Genomic DNA, 19,305 nt, shown 5'->3' with positions numbered 1-19,305 from the left:
ACTTTGTCATGCCTCACCCCCTGTGCTCCAGATTGGTGATTTGTGTCTGTGGAGAGCCAGCTGGCCAACAGGGAAAGACTCCATATCCCTCCCTGTTAGGGAAAACCCCTCAAGCCCAGCCTCCCTGGTTAGGGTGAGGAGAATGGCTTTTCCCATTGGTCCTGGTGTTCTGTCCTACCCCTCAAGATCCCTATATAAACCCCTCCTTTTCCTGCCTGAGTGGCTCTTTCGTCACTGGATCCTTTGGGTAAGAAGCTTAATAAAGGCTCTCCTTGGAACCCCACATGAAGACCCCGTCTCTCCTTCTTCATTGCCCCGATCTCAGAAGAGCTGAAATCACCTGCCATGAGCACAGATGTGCCTGTGCCCCTGAGGTGTCTTTTTCAAGACACTTCTTTAGGAAGGTCATGGCAATCTGAAAAATGCCCGCTGCAAGAGGTGGCACCCAACGTAGGGCCTTTGCAAAGAGGTCTCTGAAGAAGTGTCTCCTGCAGCATCAACTGCAGGACTTAAACCGCTGTTGGGTTTGCTACTTCCCTGAGGAGACCCCCTCACATTTTAGTGGGGGCTATCCGAAGGGTGACCAGAACATTCCAAAGACTGAAGAGGCTGAGGAAGTGCCGGAGCACTGGAGGCTGGTCGACAGGCTGACCACCTGCAGGGGAGATTTTTGTTGACTCAATGGGCATCAGTCTGAAGAGGAAGTGTAAGTTTTACACATATTAGGGTCTTCTGCCTTTTCATTTCCCTTTTTCTGCTTGGTGTGGGAGTGAAGTTTGAGGATGGGCAACAATCTTAGTCATCCTAAGCAGAGCCCTCCTCAAAGAGACATCTACTTCCAAGTTGTGGTGCCCTTGTTGTTCAGAGAATTCATTTTTTATAAGGAGAATTTGAAAGCTTTTCTTTATTATCTTTTTAAATACTTTGTGAATTGCTTGTGTTTTGGGATATGGCTGGGATCAATTTATTTGTTTTACAAACTGAGGAAAATGTTAAAGTCGGGAAGCTTCATCCTCTTTTCCATTAATCTTATTTTTTGTTCTTTTTATGATTCAGTTAAAAAATCAGTGGAAAATTCGGGAAAAGTTTTGGGTCCCTGGTTAAAAACCACTTCCCTGTCTTCCTCATCCCATGTGCCCAAACCCTTTTACCCACCTGAGGGGTGCTCAGCAGGTGGTTGTTGCTACTCAGCACAGGGTTGCTGCCATCTCCCTGCACCTCCTGATCCCCTCTCTCCCTTTATCTGGACTGCAAGGCACCTGCTGCCCTGGACCTTCCCCTCATCCTCCCTCCAGTTCTCCTTTACCCAGTTCAACCTCCTATTGATTCCCTGCAAAATGCTGCTGCAATGTGACCAGCCCTGCCATTTTGCCACTTCCCTTTCCAAGTTTTCCTACCCTTACACCCAAAAATAGCCACGTCCCCACCTCTCCTCCTCCCTTTTCCATGCCTTCTAACCACACTGGGACCCCCTCCTTGCATTGGGAATTGCCTCCCCATTGTGGACCCCATCCCATTTGTGTATAAACAGGGGAGAAGGACATTACCCAACTCCTGGCACCCCATCCCCTGCAGGGACGTCTCCTCATCGGAATGTCCCCTGATCGTCCGGAGCCATGCCACTGCCCCAGGTGAGAATGCTGAGCTGGCAGGGCACCCTGCTGTGGGAATTCAGCACATCGCTTCGGATGTCCAGAGCTACCGAGAGAACCCCTGGGGGGCTCGGAGGTCTTGGAATGTTGCCAAAAGCGCCTGGTGGCTTGACTTTGATCCCTCTAGGGATGTGCCACCTGCATATGAGGATATGAGAATCACTTGGGTTTGAATGATGTAGAAATAGTATAATTACAAGGTGAAACACAGGTTTTAAGATTTTGGTACAGGGGGGTTATGGAGACAAGATGGAGGAAGTTGGGCCTATCTCGTGGTTCTTCTTCCTTCTTCATGTCTTCCATTTTTCTGTATGACGCACATATTTTTTGATAGGTTCTTGGTGAAGGTACACTTGCTAATAGGAATGAAAAGTATCGGTGACAAAAGGTAAATAAGATTTACGTAGGTTTTGTTATAAAAAGACATGACTGCCTCGTGGGCGGTCAGAGTGCCTTTGGCTGCCTTGCTGGTCAGATCCCGGCTGGGCAGAGAGAAAACTTTGTAGATAAGAAATAATAAACAACCTTGAAGACCAAAAATCTGAGAGTCCAGCCTCATCTTTTGAAGCCCAATCGGAACGAGCCATCCTACGCGTGTCTGGGCAGAGACAGACAACAGCCGACCCAGACAGGGCTGGAGAGAGCTCAGATTTGCACAAGGCTTCTCTGAGTGCCAGGGCTTGGATGGGGGAAATGGTGGGGTGGGGGTAGGGACAGAGTCTGGCTGATTGTCAGCCATGAAGACTCTTGATTTTCATATCGATTCAAACTGCATGAGGAGGTACTTGGATTCAGTGTCAATTGGAGATTGCACATATCAATTTATAAACAAGGAAAAAAAAAACAAATCAGGAACCAAAAAAATCTTTTCACTCTGTCTTTTTAAACATAGTTTATTAATTTTAAATAGGCTTCTGAAACCTGCAGAATTAACCACAAAGGATTTGGAAACTGAAATCAAATTAATCCCAGAGGCTTGGCTTGTTAAGGTATTCTGAATGTTAATGAGCCCTGGGACACTGAATTCCTGCACTGAAGAGCTGAAGGCTGAACAAGCCTCTGGAGCAGTGACATTCAGCAGCAGCCTCCAAGTGGCTGAGGATGTCAGCAGCGCCCACTGAGGCCATCCCTGCCCAGAGCCCGTGGGGAATGGGCAGACAAGGAGAGCATCCCTGGGGCTGGGGCAGCACAACTCAGAGGCACCAGGGGCTCCAGCTGGGAAATGGAGTGTGGAATGTGGCTGGGAAAGCCCTGCCTGGGCTGTGCCAAGCAGGACAGACAGGCCCTGACTGCCATCCCATTGAAAACTCTTTCACTGAGATATTTAAAAGGAATTACAATTGGTTTTGTACCCTGAATGGGATGCACTGGAGAAATACCAAAAAGCTATTTTCAGGAGCTCAAAACACAAAAATAGACTCTGCTTGCAACTTTCAAAAATCAGAGACACTTTGCCAAAAAGTTTAATATGACATTCAATCAACAAAAACATTTCTCAATGCTTTGACCTGGCCCATTCAACTTCAGCAACACTGAGGTGGTTCAATTTTAAGTTATGAAAAAGTGCAAGAGGACAGAAATAGTAGAAGACAGAAGGAAAAAAAGACGAAAAAGAAACAGAGAAGAACGCAATGAAATGAAAAAGAAACACAGGAAAGGAGCACGGGTCTTAATACTTGTACATTTCATAATATGCAAGCACATTTTTATTATCTGAGTCATTTGAGTACTTTTGAGAAATGGCAAAGTTTTCCCACCAGGACCAGGAATTTCCTGGAAGTGTACTGAGAAGAATTAGTGATCATTCCTTCTACGTGCATTACCAATATTCTGTTCATCTCCCTTTTCATTCAGGTGTTTCCAGCTCTCCTGGTTAAATGGCCGTGTCTAATGACATTTCTTCACTAGTCCACCTGGATCTTGTTCTTCCCATTGCTCCCAGATTTGCTCCTCCAGGTGCTCTCTGGTCATTCACGTGCCCCTCAACTTACTGGTTTCATGCTTTGAGCTTCAGGGAGTACCCAGTCTTTCTGAAATGGAAATATACATCATATTAATAATACCTTACGTATATCTGTCAATGAATTATGTTTCCTTAGGTCTCAGTCTAAAACTTCCTGTAGAGAAATCCCTTGGGGATGGTGGACATGTCAGATGTTCCTGGGACATCCCAGAGAGCTGAGGGAAGAGCTGTGAGGGTGATTGAGCTGTTCATATGTTCAACTTGTGTTTGTTGGCAAGAAATCTTTCTGTGTCTCTGAGTGTCACCAGTCCCTGACCCCAAAGGACACAAACCTGATGAGTTGTGGTTCCCACTGCAGTGACTGAACTTGGACATTGGCTCTTCACAGGAGAGCTCTTCCTCCCCTTTCTCTCTTTTCCTCCCTCTGGGCATGGAGGAAGCTCCTGACTTCAGCATGTGACTCGTGTGTGCAAAGAGCAAATCTGGGCAGAATCGGGGCAGGAAGGGTTTGGGGGGCCTTGGGATCTGTGCTGGGCACAGAAGGCGTTTTCCATTGCTCTGAGACTGTCGTCTGTGGAAAGTGGATTTAGTATCCAGCAGAGGAATGACTTTTGCATTTGATGGAGCTGTGCCTTCCCTTGGCTTTGTTGGCTGACAAGAAATGAACATCCCTCTGTGTCTCAGGCAGCTCCTTCTCCAAGGAAAGCAGGTGGGAGTTGGAGGCAAGGAGCTGAAAGCTGCAGGTGCAGCCTGGGCTGGAGGGAGCTCAGATTTGCACAAGGCTGCTCTGAATGTCAGGGCTTGGATGGGGCAAATGGTGGGGTTGGGGGTAGGGAAAGAGTCTGATTGATTGTCAGCCATGAAGGATCTTGATTTTAATTTCTTTTCAGTATGAAAGCTTCTCAAAGCATTAACTTGGTCCATTCAACTTCTAAAATTCTAAGCCTGTTCAACTTTAAGTTATTCAACATTACCAAGAAGAGGGAATGAGAAAGAGAGAAAGAGAAATGAGATATAGAGAAGCACACACAGAGAGTTCCAACTCCTGGAATCCAGCACTTTTCACACAGAAATTCCAAGAGGAGGTAGGGTCAAGCTGTGTACTTGCCTTTGGTCAGCCTTCAATACCCCTTGGTCTTCCTGAGCCCTTCCCCCAGGTGGGACATGGCCACTCAGGAGCTGGGCTGGGGGCTGCAGAGGTGGCTGTGGAGCATTGCCTGTGCTGTGCCAGGGACTGGCAGACACTGCTGGGCTGGGATAGAGGCTCTGGGGGGATTGCAGTTCTAGGGCAGAGCAAGGCTGGACCTGCCCCTTCCTCCCCCACACATGAAATATTTGGAGCCAACAATCTCTCCAGTCTCTCACAGCAGGGAATGTTGGAGGTAAGTCCCAAATTTCCTGGGCATCTGAACAAGGACAGTTCTTTTCCATAGGAAGGAAAGCCCCACTTTATGGTTCATTTCTGTTTTGATTGCCTGGATTTTGTTTGGTTTTTTGTTGCTTTGTTTCCCTGGTGTGCCTGAAGTGTCCAGTCAGGAACAGAGTGACTCTTGACAAGGAACTTTGTGCTGCTGTCAGTGCTGTCTCTTGATATTAAATCAGTTTTTTGCTGCTCCCTTGCCAGAGATTATTTTATCGCTCTCAAGCCCTCATTCAAAAGAGGCTGAAGGACCCTGGCCCCGGCTCTGGCCTTGGGGAACATGGTTACACTGCTGGGGGGGTCCATGTTCCCCTGTCCCACCTGTCATGGCGTTGGCCCCCTATCCCTGTGTCAGGCTCTGGGGTAGAGCTTGTGGAACATCATCTGGGGGAGGCTGCGGCACCGGGGGCGGGGGGACCTGGGGGGACAGGGGACCCCGCTGTGCACGAGCAGGGTTGGACTGCTCTGGGGGGAACTGTGATGGGGGAAAGGGCAGAGTGACCTCCGCAGTGACCTCATACAGCCCCCGTGATTTCACGCAGCCATCCCTGTGATGTTACACAGCCCCTATCATGTCACATAGTCACCCTATGAGGTCTTACAGCCTCCTGTGATATCACAGCTCTTTTTATGATGTCACAATTATGCTTGTGATGTAATGCAGCCATTCTGTGATATCACAACCTGGTCTGGGATGTCACAGCCCCTCTGTGATGTCACAGAGATAGCCTGTGATGACAGAATCCATTCTATGATGTCCTCCTTATGATGTCACAGATCCTACTCTGTGATATCACAGGAAACCCCATGATCACAGACAGCTGCTTTGTGATGTCACAGCCTGCTCTGTGATGTCACAAAGCCCCTTTGTGATATCACAGGACCAGTGCTGGGATATAACATGTGATGTCATACAGCTGATCTGTGATGTCACTGAAGATTCTGGGATGTCACAAAGTCACCTTGTGTCATCACAGTCTGTTTTGTGATGTCATAGCCTGCTCTATGATATTACACAGCCACCCAGTGATGTCACAACCTACTCTCTGATGTCACAGAGATACCCTCTATGATAGCAGAGTCTATTCTATGGCTCTAATCTATTTTGTCACAGTCAGCTGTGTGATGTAACAACCCCCTCAGTGATGTCACAAAACCCTCTCTGTGATGTCATAATGCCACTCTGTAATGGCACAGCACACATTTTGACTTGACAGCCTGCTCTGTTGTGTCACACTGTCCCATCTATGATGCTGTAGCTGCTCAGTGATCGCACACAACCAACGCTGTGATGTCATAGCCCAATCTGTGACCACACACAACGCATTCTGTTCTGGCCTGGTCCTCCTGGGGGCCACCTCTCATCCGCCTTCAAAACACTGGGGGCCTGTGCTTTTCTTCTCTTGGAAAAAAACATTTGTCAAGTCCAGCCATCCATGGCCAAAATTGAGAATCAGCTTCTGAAATTCCTTATACCCAAGGATAGCTCCCAGGGAAAAGCTGCCAGGACTGTCCAGGTTTCCTTGGCTTCCTGAGGGCCAGCTCTCATCTGCCTTTGAAACTCTGGGAATCCATACTTTCCTTCCTATGGAAAAAAACTGTCCTTCTCGTCCAGATGCCCATAGACAAAAGTGGTGTTTGGCCTCCCAAATTCTGTCTGTCCAAGGATTCTTCCCTGACAACAGGTCTGGCTGGCCTTGGCCTCCTTGAGGCTGTCTCTAATCAGCCTTGGAAACACTGGGGCTCTGCCGTTTCCTTTCTATGGAGAACTGTCATTCCAGTCCAGGATTCCATGGCTGAAATAGAATTCCATCCCCAAAACTCCCCATATATCCAAAGGCTGCTTTCAGACAAAAGCTGCAAGGACAGACAGGTCTGGCTTGCCTTGGCCTCTGGTGACTGCTTCTCATCTGCCTTCACAACCCTGGGGCTCTGTGCTTTCCTTCCTGTAGAAAAGAACTGTCCCTCTTGTCCAGGCACTCTTGGCCTCTGGCACTTGACCAATCTATAAGGATGTTGGGAAGGATGAAATTCGACAAGAAAGTCTCACAGATACATTTGCTTGGCAGAAAGATTTTTGAATGTAGAATCTGAAGAAGGAATAGAAATGAAAGCAAGTTTTGGTATAAAAGAAAAGAATTGCTGAGCCAGTCTTACTGAATAACCCAGGAGGCAAAGGGTATGTTAGTTAGAAGGGATTTTAAGGCTTAGAGCTAAGGATAAACCCACCTCAAACAAGATGTTTTCCCCAAGCAGAAAGATACCACTGGCAAACAAGACTGCCAATGCTGCAAGCAGAAACAAGGTCTCAGAATTTTCTACTGCAAGAAAACTGAAAAACAACTTCCAGCTTAAACTGTAACATAGAAACTTTAGTGACTGGAGAATAGTAACATGAATATGGTAATTCTAAGAGTTATGATAGGCTGTAAGTAAAATTTAAGGTGGTATAGATTGGTTCTTCTGTATGAAGATGCTCAGCAAAGAAATGTATATGAGGCATTGTAACCAAAACTAAAGGGTCTCCAGGCTTGTCTGAAGCTGGAGCTGACAGCTGTAGGCACAGGCTCTGCCACCCACAACCCTGGACTGCTGTAATGTCTTGGATACAATAAACTGTATTTTGAAGAGCCGCCTGGAGCCCCGCATCTCTCATTCCAGCTCTTACTCTACAGAAACTCATGGAGCCGTGGGTCAGTTGTGACAATGCGGGTCCGAGGGCACCATGGTGACACTCTGGAACCTCATGGAACCAAGGGGCCATTGTGACACTCTGGTGCCTCATGGAATCAAAGTGACCACTGTGAAATTTGGGGGGCCCAAGGAACCTTGTAGAGCCCGCAGTGTCACGGAGGAGCCATTGTGACACAGCAAGGGCGCATGGAGCCGAGGGGCCATGGTGACACGTCAGGGCTTTGTGGAACCAAAAAGCCATTGTGACATTGGAAGTCCCCATGGAAGCACAGGGCCATTGTGACACTGCAGAAGCAAGGGGAACATTGTGACACTGCAGGGCCTCATGGAAGGGAAACCAAGGGAACATGGAACAGGTCTGGCTGGCTGGGCATCCTGGGGACTACCTGACAGGTCCAGCTGACCTTGGCATGTCAAGGGCTGCTTCTCATCTGCCCCTGAAGCCCTGGGGCTCTGGGCTTTCCCTCTTATGAAAGAGAACTGTCCTCCTCCTCCAGGCATCCATGGCCAAAATTGGGATTCCTCCTCCAAATTTCCTTATGTCATGGGTGGACCCTGGCACAGTGCCAGCGCCCCCATGAAAGGTGGATTTTCCAAAGTGGTTACTGTGAGATGTGACCCAGGAACAGAACAAAACAGGCTCCAACTTGGGAATGGAGGGAAAAAAAAACCAACATTTTATTAATCTACATAGACACAAAAGGGGAAAAGGGAAAAACTACACACAACAATCCACAATAGAACATCTTCAAAAACACTTCTCCTCCCCCCACCTCTCCAAACAAACAAATCCCCTCTAACACATCAATTCTCAGTCCAATACCCTCCTTCACACACACTCTCCCCAGTTCATCAGGAGAGAGGAGTCTTCCTCTCACACCATGGGCCTCCCCAGGGAAACACTGCAAAGTCCCCAGTGCTTCCATGTCACACGCTGCAGCCGCCCGAAGAAAATCTGTAGCGGTGACCATCTTCCTTCCATGTCCAGCGCTCTCACCACTGTCCATGGATCCAAACTGCTCCTTAGGTCCTTTTAAGAATGCTTTGCCCAGTTCCAAGAAGTGGCCGCCTCTCACCATTTGGGACACCTGTCCCCCCCATATTATTTCCCCTGGGGCCTGGGGCTCTCAGGAACAGAGATCCTTCCCTGGAGGCAGAGGGCTCCACCACACCCTCCCCCTCAGTCTCTGTTCTCTCCGCTTCTCCTCGCGGCCTTGTCATTCCTGGCTTCTAGCCAACCGCCTCCCCCAAGGAGCAGTCTCTGTATTATCAGAAGAACTTGGTTTCGCCCGTGGCTGTGTAAGAGAAAAGTCCAGCCCAAAGCCACTCCAATCATCTCCTCCACCTAGGGCACTCTCATCTGCAAGCATTCCTTCACCTAGTCAAACTTCTTCTTCTTTCCCATCCTCTTTCCCCTCTCACTCCTCAGCTGGGGAGGATCAGTGTTTTTACAGCTTCCAAAAATTCACAAAAAAAAGGTTAAAAGCTCGGCCCGGTCTGCTGGCAGCTGGGCACCTGCCGCCCCCCCCACTTTCTCCTCCTGGCTGTGCTCCCAGCACAAGATAACAAATTTCAGCCTGCACAGTCTCTATCATCCTCTCTCCCAGGGGGGCTGCCCAAACCATCCCAGGACTCCTCCACCCCTGCACCTTGCCGGGGCTCCGGCCTTCCTTCTCAGGCCGCATGGCCTCCCCTCCCCCGCCCAGACGCCGCTGGGCAGGGGAGAGGTCAGAGCAACTCACCGGCCGGACTCCAAAGAGGAAGGTCTTCTCTAAATCCTCTGCTTTTTAACCCACTGAGTGTGTTCTCGGAGGCGTACCCAAATCCTCAGTGGCCACACCAAATGCCAATTTCACATCTGGCCACTGATTGGTTTGACCATAACTTTCCAAAAAAAAAAACTCTCTTCCGGGTCAAACCATGACACCTTATATGCACAGATTTTTCCCAGATGAAATCTGCCAGAAGAGACAGATCTGTCTGCTTTGGCCACCCAGGGGCCACCTTGCATCTGCCTTTGAAACACTGGGACCATGTGCTTTTCTTTCTTAGGGGAAAAGCCATCTATCTCGACCAGGAACCCATGGCCAAAATTGGGACTCCGCCTCCAGAATTCCCTATATCCATGGATAGCTCCCAGATAAAAAGGGCTCTTCTTCCTGTCCAGGTGTTCATGGTCAAAACTGAGGTTCCACCTCCAAAATGCCCTATGTCCAAGGACTGCCCCAAGACAAAAGGTGCCAGGAGAGACAGGTTGGGCTGGCTTGACCTAAGGGTGGCCACCTCTCATCTTCTTCCAGAACACTTGGACTCTGTGCTTTTCTTTCCTGTAGGTAAAAACTATCCATCTTGACCATGTGCCCATGGCCAAAATTGGTATTCCACCTCCAAAACTCCGTACATCCAAGGATTGCTCCCAAGTGAAAGCTGCCTGACAGGTCTGGCTGGCCTTTGTCTCACGGGTGGCTGTTTCTCACTTCTTTCCAAACACTGGGGCTCAGTGCATTCTTTCCAGTAGAAAAGAACTGTCATTCTTTTCAAGGTATCTGTGGTCAAAAATGAGATTCTTCCTCCCAAATTCCATTTATTCAAGGATTTCTCCATTACAAAAGCTGCCAGGACAAGCAGGTCTGGCTGGCTTGACCTCCCAGCAGCCACCTTTCTCCTCTTCTGCCTTTGAAACACTCGGGCTCTGTTCGTTCCTTCCTATGGAAAAGAACTGTCCTTCTCTATGCAGAAATGCCTGAATTTGGGTTTCCACCTCCAAAATTCCTTATATCCAAGGGTTGCTTTCAGACAAAAGCTACCAGTACAGAGAGGTCTGGCTGGCCTAGGCCTCTGATGGCTGCCTTTCATCTGCCCCTGAAACACCAGTGTTCTGTGCTTTTCTTCCTATGGAAAAGAAACATCCTTCTCCTCTGGGTGTCCATGTCTAACATTGGGATTCCACCTCAAAAATTCTCTACATCCAAGGGTTGCTCCCAGGCAAAATCTGTCAGTACCGTCAAGTCTGGCTGGCCTTGGCCTCTGGTGACTGCCCCTGCAACACTGGGGCTGGGTTCTTTCCTTCCCATGGAGATCACTGGGGCACTGTGGGGACCTCATGGCACCAAGGGGATCATTGTGGCACCACTGGGGCCCATGGAACCAAGGGGCCATGGTGACACAGCAGGGCTTCATGGAACCCAGAGACTCTTATGACTCTGTGGGGCCTGATGGAACCATGGAAACCACTGGGACCCTTCAGGGCCTCATGTCACCAAGGGGGCATTATGACACCTCAGGGCCACATGGAAGCAAGGGAGCATTGGGACACTGTGGGGCACATGGAACAGAGTGACCATGGAACAGGTCTGGCTGGCTTGGCCTCCCAGGGGCCACCTGATCTTGGAATGTCAAGGGCTGCCACTCATCATCTCCTGAAGCACTGGAGCTCCTTGCTTTCCTTGCTATGGAAAAGAATTGTCTGTCTTTTCAGATGCCCATTGCCAAAATTGGTACTCTCCCTAAAAATTTCTTTCTATGCAAGGATACCTCTCAGGAAAAAACATGCCAGCTGTGGCTGGCCTTGGCCTCTGGTGGTTATCTCTCTTCTGGCCCTTAAACAGTGGGGCTATGAGCCTTCCTTCCTATGGAATAGAACCAGATTTCATCTCCAGGGACCATGGCCAAAATTAGAATTTGGTCTCCCAAATTCAGTATATCCAAGGATTGTTTCCAGACTAAAGTAGCCAGGACAAACAGGTCAGGATGGTTCTGTCCACTGGTGATTTTCTTAGACTCTGAGCTGAATGCTTTCACTTGAAAACACCTTGGAGAGGGCCCAAGAGATCTCACAAGGTGGGGTTTTGAGGCCACGAGCCCATGAGCACTACTTATAGGCAAAGGAGCTCTGTGCTCTGTGTTGTTGTGGTGGTTTTGCATCATGGAAATGATGTTCTAAGAGAAGCTGCTAGCAGTTTCTTCTGTGTCTGACAAAAATACAATCAGTAGTTAGGTTTTAGAATTGACAACCTGTTAAACCGCTAAGGAAAGTGTACATGCCTCTGTGAAGACACATGTTAAAGATGAAGAAGCCTGGGAGGGTCTCTTTCCCTTCTGGCTGGCAAAGAAGTCACAAGGCTGACCAGCTCCTCATCTCTACCGGAGTGGGCCGTGTGCCTTCTCTGCTTCCTTTTTCTGCATCTGCTGGGCTCAGGATTGAAGGCACTTGAGATGATAGTTCATGTTCAGACTCAGGTATTTATTGTTTCTTATCCATTTGACATTCTTAAAGCCGTGAGTTCTGCAGTCTTTCATTAGCAAGGCACAAAATGGCTAACTATCTTTGTTACAAGGTCTTTTAAGGCTGAGTTATCCGACTAAGAAATGATACCTAAAATATTTTCTCTTTTAACCCAATAACTGATCAGTTGAAGCCTGCAGTGTGGACTTTTTTGTCCAATTACAAAATACCACCCAAATCCAGGAAGAAGAAGGTAAAGAAGAACAACCTGTCTCTGCCCTAAAGCCACCATCTTGCTTCATATCTATTATTATATTCTAAAACCCCAAACTCTAAGTTTTTCCTGTGATATTACACACTTCTAACCAACTAGACACCTGTAATCTCAATGCTATTAATCAATTTTGGAAGCCTTCTCACAGCCTCAGGTCAAATGCAGTGTTCTCTTGTGGGTCTGTGCCTTTCGGCACAGAAAGTTTAAAATTCTCATCCCAGGCTGAGCCAGGATCCTCCGGCCCCCAGGAGCAGCCCCGGACCGGGCCAGCTCGGCCAAGATTCTGCCACCGTTCCACCGTTGGGGTTTGCCCACAACCCCTTGTCAGGGGGAGGAGAAGCCATTGGCCCCCAGCCGTGCTACTGCTGTGTTCTGGCCTGGCTGCTGAGATCCTGGCCCTCCCCACAGCACAGGGAGAGAAGAAGATCTCGGTTCCAGAGATTTTTTCAGAAATAGATGAAGACAACATTTGCTCTTAAACAGCTCATCTTCAAACTAATACCCCGTAAGTTGACATGGCCCATAAACACAGCTGTGGGCTGATAAACACAATGAAAAAATGGGAGGGCCTTTACAATTGCAGATTTTCTGGACAGCTGCTATTGTGGGAATTGAGAGCCACAGGAGAACTGTTTTCTTAGAGGAGAAGTCTCTGTAGCATGAAAGAGAAACTCCTCTCCCTAAGTGAACTGAAGTAAGGCTGTTTTAGAGGTAGTAAACTGACTGAAAATCTTATATTGTCAGTAAGAAAGAAAAGGTTGTAGGGAGATGAGAGATGTTCTGAAAGTTTTGTTCTGATTCTTATAACCCTTTCTTTTAGTTACTACTAATAGGCTTTTCTTTATACCCTTTTAAAGTTTTGAACCAACTTTGCCTTTCTCCCAATCCTACCTCACAGCAGGAAATGAGTAAATAAATTTTAGGGAGTCCACTGGTAATTAGCAAACACTGAACCCACCATAATAATTGATGCATTGGCAAAGGAATCTCAGATGGGGGAATCAAAACCGTTGCAGAAACTTTCCTGATGAACTGTATGAGAGCAAGGGAAAATCAAGGCAGAGCCATGGTTTGTCAGGACTTGCCTGATCCTAATGAGCCCTGTGGTGCATTTGGAACTGAGCCCTAAAACCTCAGGGCCTGAGAGGAGATTGCACAAACCTTTCCAGGAGTCAAAGTCACAAGAAAACCCCAAAGCCTCTCAAGGCATGAATGGGTTCCACTGAGGTCCGTACCCAGCACAGGCTACTCATGGACTCCTAGGAGGATAAAACTGGAGGCCAGGATGGCACAAAATCCTCCCAGAGGCTCCATGCAGAAAGGAAAAATCCAAAGTACCTTAAACAACCTTGATTATCTGACAGTATTAATAAGCTCCACTGAGTATCAGTACAAAGCTCTCAAGGGATTTGTTAAAGCAGATAATTGGGGCCATTGTTGCACAAACCTCTCATAGAGTCTGTACCAAAAGGGAAACACCAAGTACCTTAAAAACACTGAAGTACCTTGAAGCATTAATGAGCCCCACTGAGTGTTGTTACTGACAAAGCCTCTCCAGGGACTAATTAATGCAGATAATTGGAGGCCATGATTGCACAAACCTCTCAGAGACTCCAAGGCAAAAGCCAAACCCAAAGTCCTTTGAAAAACCTGTAGTCCCTGGGAGCATTCAGGAGCCCCCAGGGCCATTCCTGAGCAAGACTCCCCAGGGACTCCTTCCAGCAGATCCTTGAGGCCACTGGGATGTGGGCTAGTGGGGATGCTGAGGGCAGGAGAAGGGGCTGACAGTGCCCAGCCTGGCTGGGGCTGTGCCAGGAGGCCCCAGTACCTCAGGACAAGGTGTCTTCTCCCAGCCCTTGGTGGCACAGACCCCGCTGTGCCCCAGGGCACCAAGACTTCGCTTCTCTTTGTCTCCACCTGTCATCACTGCCTGCAGTTCTCTACTCTGCCTGTGGCCTGGGGACACTTCCTCAGTCGTGTCCCTCAGTGGGACCCATTAAAAGTGGAATGAACTTTGGAGTGTGATTCTGACTTGGAGTCCTTGAGAGGTTTCTTCAGGTCCCTCTCAGGGACTGATGTTCAGGGCTTGAGCACAAAGTCCCAGAGGGTCATTAAAGTCCTTGTGCTGTGTCTGTGCTGCTGAGCTGGGCCGGGCTCCTGGCACAGAGGCAGCTCCTGGCAAGGGCAGTGCTGCAGAGAGATAGCTCTGGCCAGGAGCAGCTTCTGTGCACAGCCCAGCAGGGCTGGGGCACTGCCAGCAGCCAGCCTGGGCACAGTACAGAGGCGCAGAGGGGTTAAACTCAGCCTGGGCTGGGAGCACAGAGCAGAGCTCACTCAGGGCTCACTAGAGCAGAAATGAACCCCGGGCTGAAACAGTCATTCCCTGGCTGTGGGAAGAGAAGCTGCAGTTCCTGCAGGGATCTCCTGCTGCTGACACATCCCACAGCTTTGAGGACCTTTCAGGAGGACTCTCAGAGCTGCTGCAGGGCAGGGCTGTGGCCCTAGGGCAGGGCTGGCTTTCCCTGCTGCCCCAGCCCAGGCACAGCACAAGGCAGCTCCTGTTGCCAGGCTCTGCTGCACGGCTGAGCAGCCGGGGCTGCAGCCAGGGATGCCCAGGGCTGTCCTGCAGAGCAGGGTCCTGCAGCCAAGGGCACTGTGCTGGGGCAGGAACTCTGCTGCCTGCCAGGGACAGCTCTCAGCCGGCCTGGGGAGCTACTCCCAGCGCTGGAGAGAAGCTGTGGGGGGAAGGATCCACCGTGAGCAGGGCAGGTGCTGCTGCTGAGAGGGGCTGGGTGGGGCAGGGCTGCTCCCAGCTCCAGGCCAGCCTGGGCACAGTTCTGGAGGACATTTCCCAAAAGAAGGTAAGCCTGGGATTGCTGGAAAGATCAGGACCTTTCCTGAGAGTGTTTTCAATTTCCTGCTTGGAGAAAGATGGGAAGGTTGGGGTGATGACAAAAAGATTTTTGCTTTTTATATATTTCTCATGTATTCATAGCTCTGTAAATTACTGGTATATATTTATAACACTATAATCCTTACTTAACTGTATTAAACTCCTAATTAACTCTTTTTAACTACTGTTATATACTTTATAACTATAATCCTTAATTAACTCTAGTATGTTTCCTTATCTTTCTCTTAGATTTTAGAACAATAAGCTGACTGTCTAAATACATTCCTGACATACGATATAGTCTCATTATCAAGAAGAGGACCTACAAGAAGAACAGGGGATTTTTAACAAGAATGTGAGCAGTCATAATAAAAAGTAAGGGTAAAGAAGCCCTTGGACCTACTCCAATGGTTTCACCCAGGGGTGTGTAACCAGGGCAACTGAATCTCCTATTGGGTGTTCCTGTTAAATATCCTAAATAATCAGCCTAAATAAATTGTTGAAATCGGGGGCCAGGATGTCCCCAATCCCCACTATCCCACTAGGACATCTGGAAGCTTCCAATAAATGTCTGGTTTTTAATTTACTGTTCTAACACTCTTGGAAGGGGTTTTTTCCCTTGTGATTATAAAAAACAGGGCAATAAAGGAAGCAGCGCAGGAATTGTACAGAACATTGTGAGTTGAAAGGGACACACAGGATCATCAAAGGAATGTTTAAACATTTACAGAGAGTCCAAAACTGTAACTTTGGGTGGTCAGTCTCTCTGCCAGGAGCCTTCCAAAGGGCCTTCAGCCACTCCTCAGCCCTGCACAGCAGCAGCATCACCTTTGCAGGGCCCAGCAGGGCTCTCCTGAGCTGCCCTTGCCCACCTGCACACAGAGCCTGCCCCAGCCAGGGCCATGCACACAGGCAGGTTTCTGTAGGGCCGGGGCCAGGGCACACAGGATGGGGTGGACTCTGTGAGCACTGGCAGGGACAAGGCTCCTCTCAGGAGGGAATGTCCAGGCTCAGGGAGATGCTCAGGGAAGGAGAGGAGGCTGAAGAGAGCAGTGTTGGGGGCAGGAGGGCACTGTTGGTGTGTGGGAGGTGCTGGGCACAGCTGAGCACAGGAACACTGTGCTGAGTGCCCAGCTGTCTCTGCCCTGCCCTCTCAGGCACAGCACCACAACATCGTCTCTTGTTTCTGCACTGCCCTGATATTGTCACTGTTATCTGCTGCTCTCGGGGGGGGGGGTTCTGGCATTTGCAGCAGCTGAGTCAGGCACTGCCCTTGGCATTCCTGCCAGGCAGGGGTGTCCAAGCTTCCCTGGCACCTGTGGGGCTGTGGGCAAAGGAGTCAATGGGAAAGGCGAATGAGCTGAGCCCCCTCCCTTAGAACCCATCATGAGCACACCTGGGGAACTCCTTGCTGTACCCTTCTAAGCTCTGAGCTTCCCTCCTGAGTGCAAATCTGTGCCAGAGCCTCTGGCAGTTCCCTGAATGTCCCACGGGGAAGGGCAGAGCTGACAGAGCTGAGGAAATGCTGTTGGGTTTGCCAAATGAGCTGTGAGTGTCCTTGGCACAAAGGGGTGCTGAGACCTTGCCCTCTGCTCTGGGCAGGGTCTGGTTTGTCCCAGGGTGACCCAGGAGTGTGACTGTGCTCTGATTGTAGCCAAAGGTGCAAAGCCAGGGCAGCGGGGAACAAGCCCATGCAGCCCCTCACCTTCCCTGAGCCACAGGGAATCCTTTGCCTCTCATATCTCTCAGTGGCACACTGTGAGTGCAGCAGGAATGCTGGGGATGTCTGACCTTAGCAAGCCAGGAATGATGTGTGGGTAGGAAAACAATCCTTAAAACAACTACTGCCATCTCTTTCCTTTAGAACTGGGAGTGCAGATGCTACCAACCTTTTCTGAATTAGGAGTAATACCACTGACAAAACCTAAATAACCAACCTTGTCCCTCTGCCACATGGCCACAAACCAAGGGCAGAGGGGCAGGGCTGGCTCCTGGACAGACCCCATGCAAAGGCCTGGCTCCTCCTGGCACACTCAGCCAGCACACCTGGAGTACAGGCGAGGGAACTTGGGTGAAGGTTTTCCCAGAGCAGGAACAAGGGTGCGGGGGGGAGGGGGGGGTGGGGCAGGGGTGGGGGGTTCCAGCAGGACAGTCTGCAGGAAATGGCACAGGTTTGGTTCAGAGCAGCCTCTCCTGACTTTTCACTGTCATTTCTCCATTAACAGGTCCCCATGACCAACCACAGGAAATGTCCAACAGCAGCTCCATCAGCTACTTCCTCCTGCTGGCATTGGCAGACACACGGCAGCTGCAGCTCCTGCACTTCTGCCTCTTGCTGGCCATCTCCCTGGCTGCCCTCCTGGCCAACGGCCTCATTATCAGCGCCATAGGCTGCGGCCACCACCTGCACACACCCATGTACTTCTTCCTGCTCAACCTGGCCGTCAGTGACCTGGGCTCCATCTGTACCACTGTCCCCAAAGCCATGCACAATTCCCTCTGGGACACCATGAACATCTCCTACACAGGATGTGCTGCACAGGTCTTTCTGATTTTTTTCTTTTTTGGAGCAGAGATTTACCTTTTAAGCATCATGAGCTACGACCGCTATGTGTCCATCTGCAAACCCCTGCACTACGGGACCCTCCTGGGCAGCAGAGCTTGTGCCCACATGGCAGCAGCTGCCTGGGCCAGTGCCTTTCTCAATGCTCTCATGCACACAGCCAATACATTTTCCCTGCCCCTTTGCCATGGCAATGCCCTGGGACAGTTCTTCTATGAAGTGCCCCAGATCCTCAAGCTCTCCTGCTCACACTTCAACTCCCTTAGGGAACTGGGGCTCATTGCTGTTAGTGCCTGTTTAGCATTTGGTTGTTTTGTGTTCATTGTTTTCTCCTATGTGCAGATCTTCAGGGCTGTGCTGAGGATCTCCTCTGAGCAGGGACGGCACAAAGCCTTTTCCACCTGCCTCCCTCACTTGGCTGTGGTTTCCCTGTTCCTTAGCACAGCAGCATTTGCTTATCTGAAACCCTCCTCTATCTCCTCCCCATCCCTGGATCTGTCCCTTTCAATTCTGTACTCAGTGGTGCCTCCAGCCCTGAACCCCCTCATCTACAGCCTGAGGAACCAGGAGCTCAAGGCTGCAGTGTGGAGAATGATGACTAGATTATTTCAGGCACATTAAACTACTGGCCAATTTCTGCAAATCACTTGTAATAAAAGTCATCTTTGATACTTCTTGTTGGTTTCATTTTGGAGGTCCTTTTTCTTGTTTTACATTTTAATGTTGTCCACAAAGAAATGTCATTGCTTGTGCCATTTCTCATTTGGTTTCTCTCAAGCGTCCCTGTGGCCACAGACTGTCAATGAGGGGCTGCGCTCTTGGTTGGTTTAAAGGAGCTAAAGGATCTCCCAGCAAAGATTTCTGCAGAGATGCCCTTTTGTTGCCTTCTGTGGAGCTGCAGCAGCAATATCTGTGTGCAGAGCTGGGGGCAGATCAGTGCTGGCACAGCATCTCCTGTCTTACTGGCCACACCATTCCTGATCCTGGTCAGAAGCCTTCTTTGCCACCTGGGCACACTGCTGCCTCATGTCCAGCCTGCTGTCCATCAGTCCCTGCAGATCCCTTTCTGCCTGGCTGCTGTCCAGCCACTCTGTCCTAGCCTGTTGTGCTGTGGCCAAAGTGCAGGACCCGGCACTTGGACTTGTTAAACCTCAACTAGTTGGATTTGGGCCCTGGATCCAGCCTGTCCTGGTCCCTCTGCCGAGCCCTCCTACCCTCCAGCAGATCCACACTCACACCCAGCTTGGGGTCATCTGCAAAGATGTCCTTGGTTCCATGGGGCCCCTCAGTGTCACAATGGCCAGTTGGTTACACCAGGCCCTGCAGTGTCACACTGGTCTCCTTTGTTCCATGAGACCATGCAGAGCAACAATGGTCTCCTTGGTTCCATGGGGCCCCTCAGTGTCACAATGGCCGGTTGGTTACACCAGGCCCTGCAGTGTCACACTGGTCTCCTTTGTTCCATGAGACCATGCAGAGCAACAATGGTCTCCTTGGTTCCATGGGGCCCTGAAATGTGGCAATGGTCTCCTTGGTTCCTTGGGGCTTCACAGTGTCACAATGTTCTCGTTGGTGCTGCAGTTTCACATTGGCCCCTTGGTTCCATGGGGCCCTGAAGTGT

The 19,305-nt window shown here is 49.7% G+C and overlaps 1 protein-coding gene across 1 annotated transcript; it reads left to right on the top strand.

Moving 5' to 3' along the window:
- Positions 1-17,369: 17,369 nt before the first annotated feature.
- On the top strand, positions 17,370-18,305 carry LOC311166181 (olfactory receptor 14J1-like; the record flags this gene model as incomplete). Its single annotated transcript, XM_084227649.1, has 1 exon — positions 17,370-18,305. The coding sequence occupies one exon, from the start codon at positions 17,370-17,372 to the stop codon at positions 18,303-18,305; it is 936 nt and encodes a 311-aa protein (XP_084083775.1).
- Positions 18,306-19,305: the final 1,000 nt, after the last annotated feature.

The sequence above is a fragment of the Fringilla coelebs genome (genome assembly GCF_963513975.1).
Source record: "Fringilla coelebs genome assembly, contig: SCAFFOLD_41, whole genome shotgun sequence".
Taxonomy (NCBI): domain Eukaryota; kingdom Metazoa; phylum Chordata; class Aves; order Passeriformes; family Fringillidae; genus Fringilla; species Fringilla coelebs.
Note: the sequence above shows the minus strand (reverse complement) of the source record. Positions and strands in the feature narration are given on the sequence as shown.